Source organism: Acanthochromis polyacanthus, chromosome 12, assembly GCF_021347895.1.
Source record: "Acanthochromis polyacanthus isolate Apoly-LR-REF ecotype Palm Island chromosome 12, KAUST_Apoly_ChrSc, whole genome shotgun sequence".
Classification (NCBI taxonomy): Eukaryota; Metazoa; Chordata; class Actinopteri; family Pomacentridae; genus Acanthochromis; species Acanthochromis polyacanthus.
Window position 1 is genome coordinate 35,291,072 of NC_067124.1, and position 19,186 is coordinate 35,310,257.

The 19,186-nt window shown below is 38.3% G+C and overlaps 1 protein-coding gene across 1 annotated transcript; it reads left to right on the top strand.

Moving 5' to 3' along the window:
- The first annotated feature begins 5,031 nt into the window (after positions 1-5,031).
- LOC110952966 (ATPase H+/K+ transporting subunit alpha) lies at positions 5,032-18,660 on the top strand. Its single transcript, XM_051957292.1, has 24 exons — positions 5,032-5,167; positions 5,999-6,103; positions 6,260-6,319; positions 7,253-7,456; positions 7,539-7,652; positions 7,751-7,885; positions 8,819-8,936; positions 9,082-9,350; positions 9,515-9,593; positions 10,629-10,748; positions 10,871-10,980; positions 11,124-11,258; positions 12,034-12,226; positions 12,330-12,505; positions 13,610-13,746; positions 13,845-13,995; positions 14,229-14,397; positions 15,677-15,831; positions 16,039-16,162; positions 16,513-16,658; positions 16,781-16,914; positions 17,492-17,593; positions 17,772-17,863; positions 17,956-18,660. Exons 1-24 carry the CDS (start codon positions 5,159-5,161, stop codon positions 17,982-17,984), a joined length of 3,066 nt encoding a protein of 1,021 aa, XP_051813252.1. The 5' UTR covers positions 5,032-5,158; the 3' UTR covers positions 17,985-18,660.
- Positions 18,661-19,186: the final 526 nt, after the last annotated feature.

The window sequence follows — 19,186 nt, forward strand, 5'->3', positions numbered from 1 at the left end:
AAGGAGCTCAGTCAGAACCTCCAGTTTCACATTGTTGCTGCTTACGAGACATTTAAAGTATGTAAAGTCATATCAGAGTGTTTTCAAGGTCCAGTGTCCACAGTTTGAAGCATGACGAAAAAATTCCAAGGAGTTCCACACTGTGAAACATGTCAACGGGATGCTAAGAGGACAGATGTGAGCCCTGCACTGGAAGAATGGTAGAGGACAAGAAGAATCCAAGGATCAGCACCAAGAGCATCCTGATGAATGTGAGCACTTCTGGTAGCAACATGTCCATCAGACACTCCAGCAGACCAACAACAAGGCTTTAAGCAGGAATCTACTTCAAATCATGTCAAGGAAAATACAAAATTTAGACACCAGGTGACTATTAATAAAGTTAATAAAGTTCAGTCAGACCCAGACATTCTGTTTCTTTCAAATACTCCTCAATCAGCTTTTCTAATTAACTATCCCTGCTGAATCAACACATATAGGTAGGAATTACTTTTCTGTCCTCTTGTTTGGAGAATAACCTCTTTGAATGTGTATGTGGCTCCTATTCACATGAATGATTAATGAATTCATTTTCAATTAATGGATAAACCCTTGGACTTTCAATAGCTTTTGAGTTTCAGCAAGATTTCTTCTCATATTCAATAATTATATTTGCAGCAAACAATTAAACAGCTGCATAAGCTTATAACTCATATTTTGGGAGTAAAGAAAGACTCAGTGTTGAAGAAGTAAGACCTGGCAGGGGTGTTGCTGTGTTATGTTTTACAAACCAAAAGTCGTCCCTATTCTGTTATTCTGGGGGAGACACCAAGGACGACTATGAAACCAACAACACTTAATATATGGAAAAACAGCAGCATCTCATTCCAGCTAGTGTCAGGAAGTTGTTCAGGTGTGTTGATCAGCATGTTCTTCTCTCTCTGATTCTCACCAGTCCCTTCAGTAAAGTGTAATTAGAGCTGATAAAACCAGTTTGATAACACTGCTTTGATTACACAGCCACAGTCACTCTACATCACACAGAACAGTATAATATTGACTCTCTTAAACACAACTTATCGTACCTGGTTATTTACCCAGCATGCAACATGTTCTGGGAAGGGACAGGGTGACCTTAACTACATTTTCTTTTAGCTATTTCTCCTCAGGACATAACAGAATAATAATGGAAGCAGTTATGTTCCCACAGTGTCAACTGGTTTGACTTACATAATAAGATCAGTAGATTCGCGTGTTTGGGTGAGTGGCATTATTACTGAATGATTTTATATTATAATCACTTTATCTGCGGCTCCAACTGTATACTTTTTCATAAAGGCCTTTATCAAAAGTTCATGTTGATATATGCATGATACAACATAATGCCCTTCAGCTGCACAGCACATGTTAATGTTGGAACTTTGTTTCATTGGAGCATAAACTGTGCTATTAAAAGTCATGTTGAAAACTGTTCTTCTCATGTGACGTATATACACATATTGTGATTTGCATTTATTTGTTTGTATTTACACTCACCGGCCACTTGATGAGGTACACCTGTTCCATTGCTTGTTAACACAAAAGGTTAATCAGCCAATCACATGGCTGCAATTCAATGCATTTAAGCATGAAAATGGCCAATAAAACTTGCTGAAGTTCAAACCCAGCATCAGAATGGGGAAGAAAGGGGATTTAAGTGACTATGAACGGGGCATGGTTGTTGGTGCCAGATGGCCTGGTCTGAGTATTTCAGAAACCGCTGATCTACTGGTTTTCACACACAACCATCTCTAGGGTTTACAGAGAATGGAACGAAAAAGAGAAAATTTCCAGTGAGCGGCAGTTTTGTGGACCAAAATGCTTTTTTGAGATGGTAGAAAGGCAACAGTAACTCAATTAACCAATAATTACAACCCAGGAATGCAGAATACCATCTCTGAATGCACGATAACCGTGAAGAAGATGGGCTACAGAAGTAGAAGACCACACCAGGTGCCACTACTCTCAGCTAAGAACAGGAAACTGAGGCTACAATTCACACAGTCTCACCAAAACTGGACAATAGAAGACTGGAAAAACATTGCCTTGTCTAATGAGTCTCCAATTGAGCACTGTTGAACAGCACAGTCTACCTGAGCGTTGCTGCTAACCATGTCCATCCCTTTATGACCACAGCAGACCACATTCTGATGGCTACTTCCAGGAGGAAGTCACAAACCTCAAACCATCTTGCCTTAGGGCTTGCTTTGGGGGTTCAGGCCATTTAGGTTCTGTCAAGCGTTTTCAGACAATCTGAATCGTAACTGGCATGAGTGTGTGTATATATGTGGTCCATGGTCGGTATTATAACTACGTAGAACATGGGAGGAATTACCAGGGCCATTTGGAATGGTACAGAATCTGCATTTTATTAAAAAAAAAGATTTATTTCATTTTGGTCATAATTTAGACATCATCTTTCTGTCTTTTGTCACTTGTTTATGTAAATTCCAGCTAGAAGGAACCTTTGGTAAAATAAAAATTCACCATAAATCAAAATGTGGCATGGGTATGAGTAATTCTGGGCTTAACTCTAGACTCGCTTGTTCAGGCAAATTACACTATATTCAAAGTGCGTTACTGAATTTGTTAAGTTATAAGGCATGCTTTAAGTTCCCATGTCTACATGAGGATGCTTTTTGTGCTACTGTAAAGTCTCAGCTCCAGAACAACACATGAATTCTGTTTTCAGTGAGTTGTTTTGGTAGAAACCCCAGCAATCCGGCTCACAAGCAGCCAAAGCAGTAATGACAAACGAGGCGTGAGTCCACCTGTGGAGAGGACTGCATTAATCACACGTGGAGGTTAAAGCTGTCGGTGGGTCGGGACAGAACGAGCATGTGGTTATCGGAGTGGACATGCAGCCTGCAGCAGGAGGCCAGAAATCCCAGCGGACACGCCGACATCATTAACCTTCCTATGCTGCTGGAGGTCACCTGCTGCAGATCTGCAATGAGCCGCAATTGGCAGCAGGTGAGACGGCTGATTAACTCCAGCTGCAGGCAATTTTCTCTCTCGGCTCTGCTCTCTTTTTGCGTCTGGCATGGATGCTGGTTTGAGTTCTGCTTTGTTCCAGCAGCTCATCGCTTCCTCTGCACTTCTATCGCCACTAAATCTCACCTAATGCTCACTGTTTAAAATCAGTCCATTAGTCACCTGCTCATACTTGGCATTTCACTGCATTTACTTTGAATGCTCCTCAAGGCTGTGCAATAACAAGAAGACATCCTTAAAAACCATTAGAAAAGTATTCGGTTAACTGAAATCCACATAGAAATGGTGTCCAATATATGTAAGTAAAGTAAAACATGTATGTTTGACAGTATTTACATTGTTGTTTTCATGTGTTTGATCTGATTTGTTTGTTCAAATTCATTTTAGTTCAGGAGCCACATACAGCCCAATTTGATCTCAAGTGATCAGTAAAGTCAGAGCACAATGAGAAAAGCACTCAGAACGCAGTACTCCACCAAGGTTGTTCATTCCCCAAATGGCATTGTCAGAAATGCAGCATTTGTTTATTAGTTATTGATGATCAGAAATCACAGCACCATAGAATGTGGCCATTTAATATAGATGGACACACAAACAAAATGACCTTGTGCTGTGTTATGCATGTGTACATTATGTACGGATACCGGATCACATCACCTAAATATGTAGCAGCCAGCGGGATTTGATGGGACTCAGAAACACCCCCACAATTTAATCAATTGTTCCTCGCATCATTTCCGATGGATAAGTCCCGATAAATCCACAGCGGTGGATTTGTAGTAGGATCATAATCATGTGATCGTCAGCAGGCAGCCGATACAGTGTTCACTTGTTGTCATGGTTACAGTGATGCTGTGCCGCTATCTCACAATGATACAGAAATCTTTAACAAATCCGTGGATCCAGACTATAAGCTGCATCACTGCCAAGATCTAACCAGTTGGTGCTTGTTATTTCTGACCTTCCCTGAAAATGTCATTAAAATCCGTTGGTCTGTTTTTGAGTAATGTTGCAAACAGACAGACAGACAGACAGACAAACCAGTGTTGACGGTCACATAACTCTGCCGTGTTCCTTGGCGGAGTAATAAGCTATGCAAAATGGCAACCCTGAATTTTTCCCTGTGTTTTAACGCAAAAAATTACAATTTTGAAAATGTTCACATTGTATGAATTATCTTTTTCACAAAACATTATGAACTACTAAAATTTCGTAAGTAAATTAAGTGCAATTTCACAATATTATGCCTCAGTTTATCATTTACAAATGTGCATTACCACTTACAGATCACAGAGTGTCTACAAAAAAAAACCATTTAGTCACAGATATCTGGAGCTGAACAATGTAATATTTTACTTTACGATCAAAACAACTTGTCAAGATCTAGAAATTATTTTAAATTTGCAGTTAATGCTTTCTCTGTAATTTTTACACTTTGCAAAGTCGTCCGTTATGTTGTCAGTTTATATAAGAAAAAAACAGAATTTATGGATACATTTGCATTTGTATGTTTAATAAGTAAATGTTGACCAGTTAATTCAAATTTTAAAGACAAATGTTCACCAGTAATTGTGCTATTTAAAAAAAAAATCCGGTTTACTGCAGTGCAAAAGGGTGAAAAATGTAAGGTGTAATACTTGATTGAAACAGCAGCAATAATACTTTAAATAAAAATATAGCAAAATATTGCAAAGTCGCATGATAGATAATAACAAGGAAGTGATTCTGCTAAATTAATCTGTTGGTGTGCTGCACTGTTAGGAATGACTTTGCTGCATTTTAACCTTCACTGTTCTTTATCCCAATCAGTTTATCAGGAAATGAAACGTGCAGCGGTGAGATAAGCGATAATGGAGATACAGCAGCCTACGCACAGCTTATGATAGGACCGAAACCGTGTGCGACCTGACCAGAGGTGACATTGCTGAGTTAACATTTCACTGTGGAATTAAAGTGCGTATTTAAATGTGTGCGCACGTGCGTATATAAAAAGGGGGAGTTTCAGGTATAAAAGCTTTTCCCAGATAGTTCTTCCTGTTTCTGACCGCTGTGAGAGTACCCAGCCAAGATTTCGGGGGCGAAGAAGGATCGAGTGGTCTGGACCTCCATTGATTTAGGAGAGCAGTCCCCCATTACACCTGCAACCATGACTAAGGTAGGGGACACCTCTGGACCAATAATTCTGCTCATCAGTGGCTCTGAGGGAAGCAGTAGGAAGCATTAGTAGAAAAATGTACTTATTTGTGTAAATTTCATCAAAGGCATTTGAAAATGGGTTAATTTATAAAAATGTATGTTATTTACTGCACTGAAATGTATTCAAAAGACAATATAATTTCAGTAAAAGTGATTTTTGAGTCATATTCCAGCTGTCTGAATTAACTAGAACATGAATTAAATAAGAAACATCTCTGAACCTTTAACCCAACTACTACACTACACTTACTAAATGTTTACCATTTAAACTATATTTTAGAGACAAATGTTCATCAGTAATTATGATATTTTGGAGGGAAAAAAATTATTTTATTTCTTGTGGGGGTGAAAAATGTAATTTTGTTTGGAGTAAAACAAAATCTAACACCTAAAAATTGCACCAATACTGTAATGCTTAATTGAAACAGTAGAAATAATAGTTAAAATAAAAGTACAGTAAATTGTTAGAAACACTTTAAGAGTCATTTCCTCGCATCTAGGTGTCAGTAATAAAATTTACAGAAATGTTTCTACAGTGTAACAGTAAGCGTTTTTCATTGTATTAGGTTGATTAACTATTTAAATGTGTCAGGATTTGTTTGCTTACTAAATATTCTCATGAAAAGTTCACATATATTTGTACCTAATAACTTAATACCTGAATTGTCTCATTTACTGTAGAGCACAGCTGACTTTTAAAGCGCATACATCAGACGTAAAACATCTCCATCGTCGTTAAAGTGAAGCGTTCATAAATCTCTACATCCTTCTTATTTCTGCCTGAATTTAGGAATCGTTCGACATGTTCGAGATGGACGGAGATTTGGACAAGAAGAAGAAGAAAAAGCAGAAGAAGAAGGAAAAATTGGAGGGAATGAAGAAAGAAATGGACATAGTGAGTGACGACAGTTAGCAACAGAATGTTAAAATAGAGGAACATGCGACTTCACAGGACAGAGGCCTTGTTTTTTCTACCAAGTTAAAACCGTCAGCTATGAATAAAACACCTTTGAAAGTTCTCTGAATCAGTGATGTCTGTCTCCTCCTGCAGGACGATCATGAGATCACACTAGAAGAGTTAGAAATGAGGTACAACACCAGCATCACCAAGGTGAGACTATTCTACTGCAGGGACTTTTGTTTCACTCCATTCTTCTTATAGGTTTGTTTTACTAGATTATTATTACCTTTCCTTCACCAGTATCTGTATCTTCTCTTTGTATTTTTTAATATTTTGCCCCCAGCCATATTCACTAACTTTACCTGTTTGTTCTGTACTTGTGAATTGACAAATTTTCAAGAGTTTTTTTTTTAGACAATTTAAATAGTAAAATAAACTTAAGGGTAAATTATTATTATAAATAAGAATAATTATAGCAATTTGTGAAATAACTAATTATCATTTGTATCTGTGCCTTCTATTTGCATCTTTTAATATTTTGACTTTACCTGTTTGTTCTGTCATTTTTCACTCGTTTTCTTTTTCTGTGAAAATTATTTATATTTTTAGGTCATTTAATATAGTAAAATATGTGTAAAAAGTGGGCAAGAATGGAAATATAACCTGAATTATTATTATTTCCATTTTCTATTTGGACATTACTGACAGTTCTGGTCTGTTTTCATTTTATGATTATCAAGTAAATAGATTTTTTTGTGTGTGATTTTAAGAGTTATTTATTATCTGTGATTTAACAAAATGAGTAAAATCTGTAAAATAACAATTTAAAAAACCATTTGACCTTTTAAAATTGGAAATATTATTTTCTTCTTTCAAATACCAGTGAATGTCTGAAGAAATAAAAAATAAATAATATATGTAAAAATATAAAAAATTTAAAAAAACAATGTATATATATGTATATAACTAAAAAATTAACTACCATTTGTGGAAATAGATTTTTTTCAACTAGATTCTTCTTATAGATTGGTTTTAGTAGTTTTCCTTCACCTGTATCTGTATCTTCTATTTTTATCTTTTGATATTTTGCTTCCAGCCATATTAACTAACTTTACCTGTTTTTCCTCGGACCTCCTCCTGCAGGGTTTGACTTCCGCCTTCGCTGAACAGATCCTGGAGAGAGACGGTCCCAACGAGCTGAAGCCTCCTAAAGGAACTCCGGAGTACGTGAAGTTTGCCCGGCAGCTGGCTGGAGGCCTGCAGTGTCTGATGTGGGTCGCTGCCGTCATCTGCTTCATCGCCTTTGGCATTGAACTGGGGAGAGGGAACCTAACCAGCTTCGACGACGTGAGTCACATTCTTACTGCTTCTCCTTCAGACAGACAGAACAAGAAGAAAGAACAGGGTAACGTGTTCTCTCTCATCCCAGCTGTACTTGGCCATCACCCTCATTGCCGTTGTCGTGGTGACTGGTTGCTTTGGTTACTACCAAGAGTTCAAGAGCACCAACATCATTGCCAGCTTCAAGAATCTGGTGCCACAAGTAAGTTGAACACAAGCAGTAAAAACACTAGGACACTGCATCACCTCTCTTCCTTCTTCTTCTTCTTCTTCTTGGCTAATCTTTATCTCCACAACTAGCAAGCCATAGTGATCCGAGACGGCCAGAAGAACCAGATCCACGCCAACCAGCTGGTGGTGGGAGATCTGGTGGAGGTCAAAGGAGGAGACAGAATTCCTGCTGACATTCGCATCATCACCGGTCAGGGCTGTAAGGTAAAATACACACAGTATGGACACATGGATACACTGCAAGAGCACACTTTAAACTGCATTCTGTTCAATAACATTTATCTGTTAAAGTACAGCCTGGCCTTCAGTCTGCCATTTTTTAAGGGACAGTCTGATTATGTAACTTTATCTATAAGATTTAAGAGTCATTGATAACTTTTTTAATGGCAATTTCTAATCTTTTATGAGGATGTTTTTTCTTTCAAATAATGACAAATATTTGTAAATTACTTTGGGTTGATTTAAATATAGTAAAATAAATAGTATAATTTCACAGTCAATACTATAAACGGATGAAACCCTTTCTTTAAAAATACAGATTTTTAAAAATTATTATTTGTACATTATTTACAGCCATGTTTTGTTTTCTTGCACATTATTTTTGTAAATCAATACAAATTTTTTGACTATTTTTTTCTGCGAATTTATGACTTAACTGTAATATAACAAAATTTGTGAACTACGTAAAATAAAAGTTTAAAGGTATTTACTATTTTTAAATCTTAAAATAATCAATATTCCTCTTGTAAGAATACAGCTGTTTTTTATGTTTACATTTTGAAAGTTTTGGGGTGTTTTGTCTTTTCAGTTAATGTGAAAATTATATATTTTTTCTCTCATTTTACTTGATAAATTCTGTATTTAAAAAAAAACAAAAAAAACAGGACCAATCTGTAAAATATTACATTTTTTCTTGTTTTTGTTGTCACAAAAGTTTTTTTTTATATATATATATAGTGTGGTCAACTTCAAAATTGTGAACTTTCAATTAAAGAGTTGCAACCGGGCAGTCAGTGTATTTTAATTGCACATTTAAATTATAAACGCCTTATTGTCCACAGTCACATCCCTTTGTTTCTTACCACATTTTAATGTGCAGATATGAAGTAATTTTTTTATATAAACTTTGTGTTCCAGGTTGATAACTCATCTCTCACAGGAGAGTCAGAACCACAAACCAGGAGTCCAGAATGTACCCATGAGAATCCGTTGGAGACCAGAAACATCGCGTTCTTCTCTACAACCTGCCTGGAAGGTGAAGACATAAGACACAGAATCAAAGCCTGGCCCGAATGTTGCTCATTTGTTCACTGTTTACTCATTATTTTGCAGTAAAGATTGATACTGCAGCTTCATCAAGTGAAACGATACAATAAAATAACCTCTTCTTCTCCTGACAGGCGTGGCCACCGGTGTGATCATCAACACAGGTGACCGAACCATCATCGGTCGGATCGCCAGCTTGGCCAGCGGGGTCGGCAACGAGAAGACCCCCATCGCCATTGAGATCGAGCATTTTGTGGACATCATCGCCGGTCTGGCCATCTTTTTCGGCTTCACCTTCTTCGTGGTCGCCATGTTTATCGGATACTATTTCCTGGAGGCCATGATCTTCTTCATGGCTATCGTGGTGGCTTATGTGCCAGAGGGGCTGCTGGCTACAGTCACCGTACGTTATCCAGGAACACACATGATAATTCTATCTCCATACTAGTGTATATTGTGCACCAGGTCCTATGAAAGCAAAGTTATATCCTGTGTATTAGTATGTGGATATCTTATATAGGAATGTAACTTTTCCATGCAGTGACACATCAGTTTCTATGTCTACAGGTGTGTCTGTCTCTGACCGCTAAGCGACTGGCCAGGAAGAACTGTGTTGTGAAGAACCTGGAGGCCGTGGAGACGTTAGGTTAGCTCTCCTGTTCCTGCTCAGTCTATTGTGTGATCAGGGTAAACTTAAAAGGGATCATTTTATTAATGTCCAGGGTATTTATAGAGGTGAATCTGTTTTTGCATCTTTGCGGAATTCATTGAGTTAAAATTCCACACTAACCTTTAAGCATGCTGTAATTCAAGTACTCTGAGTGGCTTTTGCACCTTCTTCTAGCTCATTCTTCAGACCTTTGGAAATCTAGTCCATGACAGTAGATTTTCAGAGAGTTGTTCACTGATCATCAGAGAAGGTAGAATAAATAGTCAACTGCAAAAGTAGGATTGGCTGCAAATGAATGTAAATTTTTGCTTAACGATTTTTGGGGCCTTTGGTTAGAGGGACTTAGAGCAGATATGGTGGAAGAGCTGAAGAAGTACATATTTTCAAATTCTGAAGGTTTGTTTTTTTTCTTTTGCATGTAGACTTCGGGCATAGCTCTGCCATTTCCACTTTACATTTTGTGTTGACTGCATGTTACCGACTTTGAAATCCCATTTGCAAAGAAAAAACACAAAAACAATCTCAGAGCAGTAACTTACATGCTGAAAATGTCACGTTTTGCTCAGGATTTTGATTTTTTCCTGGAGGTTAGGCCCGTTTAATGTCTGTGCTTGGATCAATGCATACAAATGTTCCACCAATTCCAAAACAATTCCCCAATCACTATTTTGCAGGGGTACCATTGCTGCATCTTGGGCTTACCATCACCTAATTTGATAGGATTTGTTTAAACAAATACGAACTTGTTCAGTAGAATGATAGAGGTGTAGTCAAACTATTCTACAGTGCTGACACGATAGATCGATAGCTGTGGAGATAGCTCTTGTAATACAAGACAAAGTGTAGCTTTAATTCCTTTATGCGTAATTACAAATCCACAATTCATGCAATATAATGATGCAAATTTAACATGCAACATAAAGATATGACTCCAATTTTGGTCTATGTTTAGCCATACCAGTCAATATGCATGTATAGTGTTCGTAAGTACCCTTTAACCTGTGTGTTTAGGCTCCACTTCAGTGATTTGCTCTGACAAGACGGGAACACTGACCCAGAACAGGATGACTGTGGCTCACCTTTGGTTCGACAACCAGATTCACGCTGCTGACACCACAGAAGATCAGTCAGGTAAATATGTACATTTTGCTCAAAGTATTTCCTGTTGAAATCATGGTGGTATGGGTGTCTACAAGGTGGATTATTGGTATTGATGTGATCCTCTGATAATGATTTGAATGTGTGGTTTCCAGGCCAGAGTTTTGACCAGTCTTCAGAGACGTGGCGTTTCCTGGCAAGAGTAGCATCTCTGTGTAACAGAGCTATATTCAGACCTGATCAGGAAGGAGTGCCAATTCCTAAGGTACAAGTTTTCATCCATTTGTTGTAACTCTTAGCCTAAAACTTTACTGTCTGCATTGCAGTTACGGTGCCAGTTCCCCTGTTTTAGAAGTCATCATATAAAAAGATTTGCTCTTATTTTGTAAATTTCACAATATTTCACAGAGGCTTGTGGTTGGAGATGCGTCCGAGACGGCACTGCTGAAGTTCACTGAGCTCACTGTGGGAAACATCATGGATTACCGGAATCGCTTCAAGAAAGTGACAGAAGTGCCCTTTAACTCTACCAACAAGTTCCAGGTGGGTATATTTTTCAAACACTATCATCTCTGGTTTCCTACCTTGATGCTACAACAATCGACTGATTCATGGCAGGTGTAAGAGCACAGATTAAGGTGCAATAGCCAAGACTTTGAACATAAATTGGGCATTAATACAGCAGCAAACAGCTAACTGCTATATAAAATGTAGCAGGCCAATCACATATTTAGCAGAGGCTGCCTATGTGTGCTGTGATTAAAGTTTTTCTACTCTGTATTTTGGAGGTTTTTCCAGCCCTGTGTGCGTATTAGTGCATGTGAGTCCCTCCCATTGAAATGGTTAGCCTTCCATTTACTTACAAACATGCTGAGAGTGACCTCCTACGCCGGAAAATAAAAAGTGCAATCCAGCATTTAGTCAGTGCCCCAAAAATCATATTAATGTGAAAGCCAAGTATTTATTGGTGTTATCTCAGTGTATGTGGATTTGCATCATTTAAGCTTAATCTAAGAGTCTATGCTGCTACTTTGAGGCTCTAGGTGTCTATTCAGCTCTGATCTTTGTGTATCCATTTCCACATGAGGCCGCCGCTCTGGTTCATTTAGTTGACAGCAACTTGTTAGTGATTCAATGCATTTTACAATGATAGTATGGGCTAACTGTTGTAACCCTGTTATTTTTTGTTGGCTTCTGTGCACACAACTTTTCTAGATGTCTGAATAACAGTTTGTTTTGATCAGAGATGCTCTTGTTGCTCAGAGAAGTTGAACATCGAACCTTTTTAATGTGTAGTCTTATTCATCTCTCTCTCTAGCTGTCTGTTCACGAACTGGAGGATCCACTGGATCTTCGCTACCTGCTGGTGATGAAAGGAGCTCCAGAACGCATCCTGGAACGCTGCTCTACCATTTTGATTAAAGGCCAGGAGCTGCCTCTGGATGAGCAGTGGAAAGAAGCTTTTCAGACAGCGTACATGGACCTGGGAGGACTGGGAGAGAGAGTGCTGGGTTAGAAAGTCCCTCTTTGAACCCCAATATTATCATTAGTTGCTAATAATGATGTGAAAAATAATCTGGATATGTTTTTATCGATGCTCTCCTGCCCTTCTAGGCTTCTGTCACATCTATCTTAACGAGAAGGAGTTTCCTCGTGGCTTTCAGTTTGACCCTGATGAGATGAACTTCACCACCTCTGGACTGTGCTTTGCTGGCCTCATCTCAATGATCGACCCTCCCAGAGCCACCGTACCTGATGCAGTGATGAAATGCCGAACTGCTGGCATCAGGGTGCGTTCATATTGTTTCAAAACGTGTTAGAGATAGTTATATCTACAGAAATATGCACAAAATTACTGGTTCCTGAAGATGTTTTGCCTCTTATGAGTGGCTTTTTCAGTTTCTTAATGACCAGTGGAGAGTTTCAGGTATTTATTCTCACCCCTTAAACATAACTGCTCTCAAGAGTGCATCATAAATATCCAATAAGTGGTCCAAGGGAGGGGAAATTTATTCCACTGTTTTACTGCCTTCAGAATCTAAATCAGAATGGTTTTATTGTCAAGTAGGTTTTCAAATGCAAGGAATTTGACTTGTGGTTTAGTAAACAGTAGAATATGGATTCAGAAAGTGTTGCCAGTCAGAAAGCAGTGTTAGGGTAACGCTAGCTGCTTTAGTAAAAGACAACCGAACTTGAGTGTTTGGTTCCTGAAGATGTTTACCCTCTTTTATGAGTGGGTTTTTCAGCTTTGAATGACTTGTTGTGAGTTTCAGATATTTATTCTCATTTTTCTCTTATGAGTTCTGCATTACAAGAGGTAATTGTGTGGATTATCAGGCATCAAAGGCAATTACTTCTGAAATGTCAAACTCATTCATCATCAAATTATTCGGTTTATGGTCCAGTCTCTTCACATTTTTTTAAAAATAGCTTACAACTTCAGGTTGTCATGGTAACTGGAGACCATCCGATTACGGTATGGGCAATAGCAGCAAGTGTTGGCATCGTCTCAGAAGGCAGTGGAATATATCGTCTCTCCCCTAAATGCCAGGGATGCCACTTATCAGGTGCTTATAATGCAGTCCTGAGATCCCTCCCCAGGTAATTTCACCAACATTAACACGCTGAATCATGGGAGTCATTGATAGGCTGTGAACCATGAGAACAAACACCTGGGACTCCTTATGATCAATTACAACCGATGAAGTCTCTCAGATGGGAGTTGAAATGTCTTCAAGAACCAAAAAGAAGTCCAGGTTGCCTTCTACACAATTATCTGGATGATTGAGAATCTACACAGCCTGCCACCTCTGTAATGTAGAACTCATTCATTATTAGACTTTGTGTTTATTTTCCTGTCTCGCAACTATTTTGTTTATATCTTTGAACGTCAGGTTGTCATGGTGACCGGAGACCATCCAATTACAGCGAGGGCAATAGCAGCTAATGTCGGCATCATCTCAGAAGGCAGCGAAACAGTGGAAGATATCGCCGAGAGGAAGCGCATACCTGTGGAACAAGTCAACAAGAGGTGTTTTCATCATTGCTGTCCACACTCCAAGAAATCCTCATATCCTGCATGTGTGTTTCTTGCATTTATGGTAATTAAATCTGTCCATCTGTGTACAGAGACGCTCGTGCTTGTGTGATCAGTGGTGGTCAGCTGAAGGAAATGAGCAGTGAAGAATTAGACGACGCTCTGCGGAACCATCCGGAGATGGTGTTTGCAAGAACGTCCCCTCAGCAGAAACTTATTATCGTGGAGAGTTGTCAACGTTTGGTAAATATACATGCACAATGATGTCTGATTGCGTATATTTAAACATGATATGCATCTAGAGCAGGTTTTCTGTGCGCACAGCTTTTAGGATAGGAACTATAAAGCCTGCATAGTGTTTTGAAGTGCTCCCTGAGGGGGATTGTGAATAAAGCAGCAGCAGGGGGAAGAGGCTGGTTTGCATATATTCATAGATTCAGACTTGCGATGAAGGTTTTCATCTTTTATCACTGCAGGGTTCCATCGTGGCTGTAACAGGTGATGGTGTGAATGACTCCCCTGCTCTTAAGAAGGCTGACATTGGCGTCGCCATGGGAATCGCTGGTTCAGACGCCGCCAAGAACGCTGCAGACATGATCCTACTGGACGACAACTTTGCTTCTATTGTCACTGGAGTGGAGCAGGGTGAGAATTTAGAGGGTTTTTTGGATTGAAACATCTCTTATCAATGTCCAAAAAAGGCTCAGTTGACATGACTGGACTTAAAGGGGTCAAATTCAAAAGGGACAAATCCCAGATTTTCATTGTTTCTGAACAGAAATATATGCCCTCGATGTGTCTAGAGAGCCACAAAATATGACAAAAGACTGTTCTTTTCTCCTTAAATCAGAAAACGAGTCTCTGATTGTGGTATCAATATTTCAAGCCATCTTCACAAGTTATAGCTAGACTGGATTTGTACTGTAGATATCTAGAATTTAATTCTACCAAGTCAAAAACAACATTTCAGATATACAAATCATTATTATTGTTCCAAGACAAATTACATCACTTCTATCATTTATGTGTAAAAGGGTTCTCAGAGATCCGCAATATGAGTTTTGCATATCTGCAGCTCAATTATAAATGGTAAAAATTCCAGCTTCAGATCTGTGCAGATAAAATCCAATAAGTCATAATCTTAGTTAAGGTATCCTTAATTCAAGATGTCTACACTGTCCTTTTTGGACATTTTGAATGAAGTTAGAACTAGTCAGAGGAACATCAGCGATATATCAAACTAGAATTCTGCCTGGTTGAAATGTAATCTTAGATATCTTAAGTTTTGATTCTGCAAAATGACATTGCAGATTTCAAAAGTTCCAGTTAGAGGCCACGGCAAGTGGAAGGCAGAGCTGGTTTTGCGTTTTAGACATACTATGGCACTGCAACCAGAATAAAAATCATACATTCTTAGAGCAAGTGTTACTCAAATGGGGGTATGAGTGTTTGGAGCCCATCCAGACTTTTTTCATAGGTTGACAAATGTGTCTGAGGAAAAAATAAAATGTACTATGCAGTAAAGTTTGGCAAGTTTCTAATGAGCAAGGCTCTTGTTCTTCACACACTCCATTTAATATTCGTCCAGCAAAGCAGGATCAATAATGAAGAGAACAACATCATGAACAACAATGCAAACTAGACAAACCTTTATGAGACATTAAAAGGTTGATTTTTGTTCTAAAATGCACTAAAAGTTGGTTGTAGGAGGCAAACCATAACCCCATTTCTGGGGAAGAATGTCTCTGTTAATGAGAAATTGTAGTAATGAATCCTAAGTAAAGAATGAGTCAGTTAAGTAAACAGGCAAATCAAAACTTCAAAAAGAGATACATCTGGATTAGCCGCTAAATGGTGTGTATACTGCACAAGATAGAATATATGAACCCGCTTTGCTGAGAGTCCTGTTCATGTGCGTCTGCAGGCCGTCTTATCTTTGACAACCTAAAGAAGTCCATCGCCTACACGCTGACCAAGAACATTCCCGAGCTGACTCCATATCTGATCTACATCACCGTCAGCGTGCCTCTTCCTCTGGGCTGCATCACCATCCTCTTCATCGAACTGGCCACTGACATCGTGAGTAATCCTGTCATTAGAAACAACTCTGTGGAGAAGAAAATTATGGTCATTACACTGGAACAGGTGATAACTGTGTATCGTACTTGCAACGGTAAACTCAACTCTTAACAGCAGGTGTTTTGGTGATATTAATAGTAAATTAGCTGCATCATTATCCTCCTCGCTCCCGCATCTATTGTACAGTGATTTGCTGTTTGTTTGTAGTTCCCGTCCGTGTCTCTGGCTTATGAGAAAGCAGAGAGCGACATCATGCACCTGAAGCCCAGAAACCCTCGTCGTGATCGACTGGTGAACGAGGCTCTGGCTGTGTACTCGTACTTCCAGATAGGTGAGAACGCATTCTGGTGACTCTTTATGCACCAATTTGTACCTTTTTATGCATCAATTATTGTGCAAATGTCTTTATTTATGTAGAGGAAAGCACTAAATATCAGACACCAGGTGAGAATTCAAAATATAGAGGAATATATGCAGATGTAAATATGTTTCCTACAATATATTTCATGGCTGTATGAGCTCATAGCTCACCCCTATGAATACATGCATAGAAATTACACAAACATTACAGTAGTACAACAGATAATCTTTCTAACTCTCAGGATACCTGTGGAGGAGGCTTCATATACTCACCACATACTACTAAAATAGTCCTGACCCATTTTCTTTTTCCTGTTGTAGGAGCCATCCAGTCTTTTGCAGGATTTACAGATTACTTCACCGCCATGGCCCAGGAGGGCTGGTTCCCACTTTTATGTGTCGGCCTGCGATCTCAGTGGGAAAACGTTCACCTCCAAGACTTACAAGACAGTTATGGACAGGAATGGGTCAGTCAAAGCTGCGGATACAAACAATACAACATTTAGTCAAGTAATGGGAGTAGCTGTTAAGTTTTTTTTTATTGTCAACATACAACCTGTTAGTTTGATTTCCTCTCTTCTGCTTGCAGACCTTCAGTCAGAGGTTGTACCAGGAATATACCTGCTACACCGTGTTTTTCGTCAGTATAGAAATCTGCCAGATTGCTGATGTGCTGATCAGAAAAACTCGGCGTCTCTCTGCGTTCCAGCAAGGCTTCTTCAGGTCAGGAAAACTCAGCACAGTGTGTAAATACATATCACATTTACATTAAAACTTCCAGGACTGACGCTGGATTCATCGGAATAACGAAAAGCGCAGGATTATTAAATCTTGACAGTTTGTGTATTACTCCTGTGATGATAGTCTTGCAGTCACACATTATAAGAGACCTAAAGTAGCTACTTTTGCAGTAAGAGCAGCGAAAATAGCAAAATCCAAAGTGTGTACTGCGACTTTTCAGGTTGTTTTTAGGAACTAAACGAGGAAAATACATGCATTTAATTAAACACTGAACAAAATTATTATTGCAGCATGTAATATGTAATTCCTAGTGGTAAAAAACTGAAAGTTTTTGTGCACAATTAAACCCTTTTTTACCCACAAATGGGATTTTTAGCCATTTGCATGCTGCTATGATATTTTTGTTCAGTGTCAAGATAGAAAATTGCTCTTCTGATAAAGCTGTGCAAAACATATGCAGCTTTATTTTATCCCTATGAATTTATTTACAAACAGAGATATCCATCTAAGTCATCTAATAAGGAAATGTTTGGTTACTTCTATGTTTTTCTGTGTGCAGGAACCGTGTCCTGGTGACCGCTATCATTTTCCAGCTCTGTCTGGGTAATCTGCTGTGCTACTGCCCTGGAATGCCCAACATCTTTAATTTCATGCCCATCAGGTAAACACACAAAGTCTCATTTAATCGGTGATCCTTTAAATAAAACAGACTTGGAAGGAGAAATCGGTCAGTATGGTACAAAATACAAATTTCTCGTAACACATAATGATATTTTACACAACAATCATTGCTTCTTCCATATTTAATTCTAATATTAAATGGTGTTCTTTCTCTCCAGGGTCCAGTGGTGGTTTGTTCCTCTCCCTTACGGTATTTTAATCTTTGTCTACGATGAGATCAGAAAGTTGGGAGTCAGAAGACATCCAGGAAGTAAGACGAAATGTTTTTCATCAGTTCTTTAGTCATCATTAGCATCTCTGCACCCATCAGTCTCCATTAATCTGTGCTTTATAATCTCTCAGGTTGGTGGGATCAGGAATTATACTACTGAGACCGCAGAAGCTCCTTCATTCATTCATTCATTCATTCATCCGACCATCACAGCCTTCACAGAGTGCTGCAAAACCAGACGACTTTACCCACTTCATCATTCATCCGTGTTGCTTTGTGATCCATGTATTTATAGCTGAAACCCTCTTTAAGCATTGTATTAATATTTAAGACAAATTAACTCCTTTTAACAAAGTAAAAAGTGAATCATCACCAACAGTTATCATTCAATAATTCACACAGATTTGTTGTATTTCAGCTCTTTAACTGTGGCTTATTCTTACCAATAAAGGATTTAAAGACTGTCAACACTTTCAGATTAACAGTTGCAAGTTGTTTTGTATTTTATTTTTGCTTTATGTGCGTTTTGTTGGAGGTTCTGTGTTTGTATTTTGTTGGCATCTTTGCTAGAATATTAGGATATTCACAAATGTCTGTCACTGTTCGGACGGCTAACCTGGCAGAATTGAATTCATTAAGTAATCAAAAGGCCTTGTGTCTAAGAATAAACAGATCAGATTGATTTGAACACCATTTATGAACAGAGAACAGCTCTAACATGTGGAGAATGAACCCTCCAATTGTTCATATCCATGCCAAACTTTTGGTTTATGATATATTGATTGATATGGTGGAAAATAAAGACTTTGACATGGATTACTAAAGAAAAACATGAATATTTTGGACATTTTGTCATTACTAACACAATGCATTCATTGTATACATTTACAATTTAGAGTACTTTGATATTGCACAGGATCATACACACTTCTGGTGCAAACTAGATCCTTAAAAATCAAAATAAAGTAACGGTGCTTCGGTAAAAATTACAAAAATGTAACAGCTCTATGTCCATAGTTGGATTAAAAACCACAAACATTTCAACATTTATCAGCTATTAAATGTGTGTTCTGTTCTGGTAATATCTTTGCAAGTTCTTTAAAATGTGGTAAACACTTCAGTTTCCTCTCTGGATTCTGAAAAAAAACAAGGTTTATGTTCACACATTTGGACTGGCCTGTCTGAGATGTTTTCTGAATAGCGCCCTTAATGAGAAACCCAGTTTTTAATCAGTGGTCTTGATGCAAAATTACTGTTTTGTCACTTATTTATGCCCTTTCTAGCCAGAAGCAGATCACTGATCAAATAAAAACTAATAAAAACTCACTCCAATAGCAAATATGGCATAGGTATTATAATTTT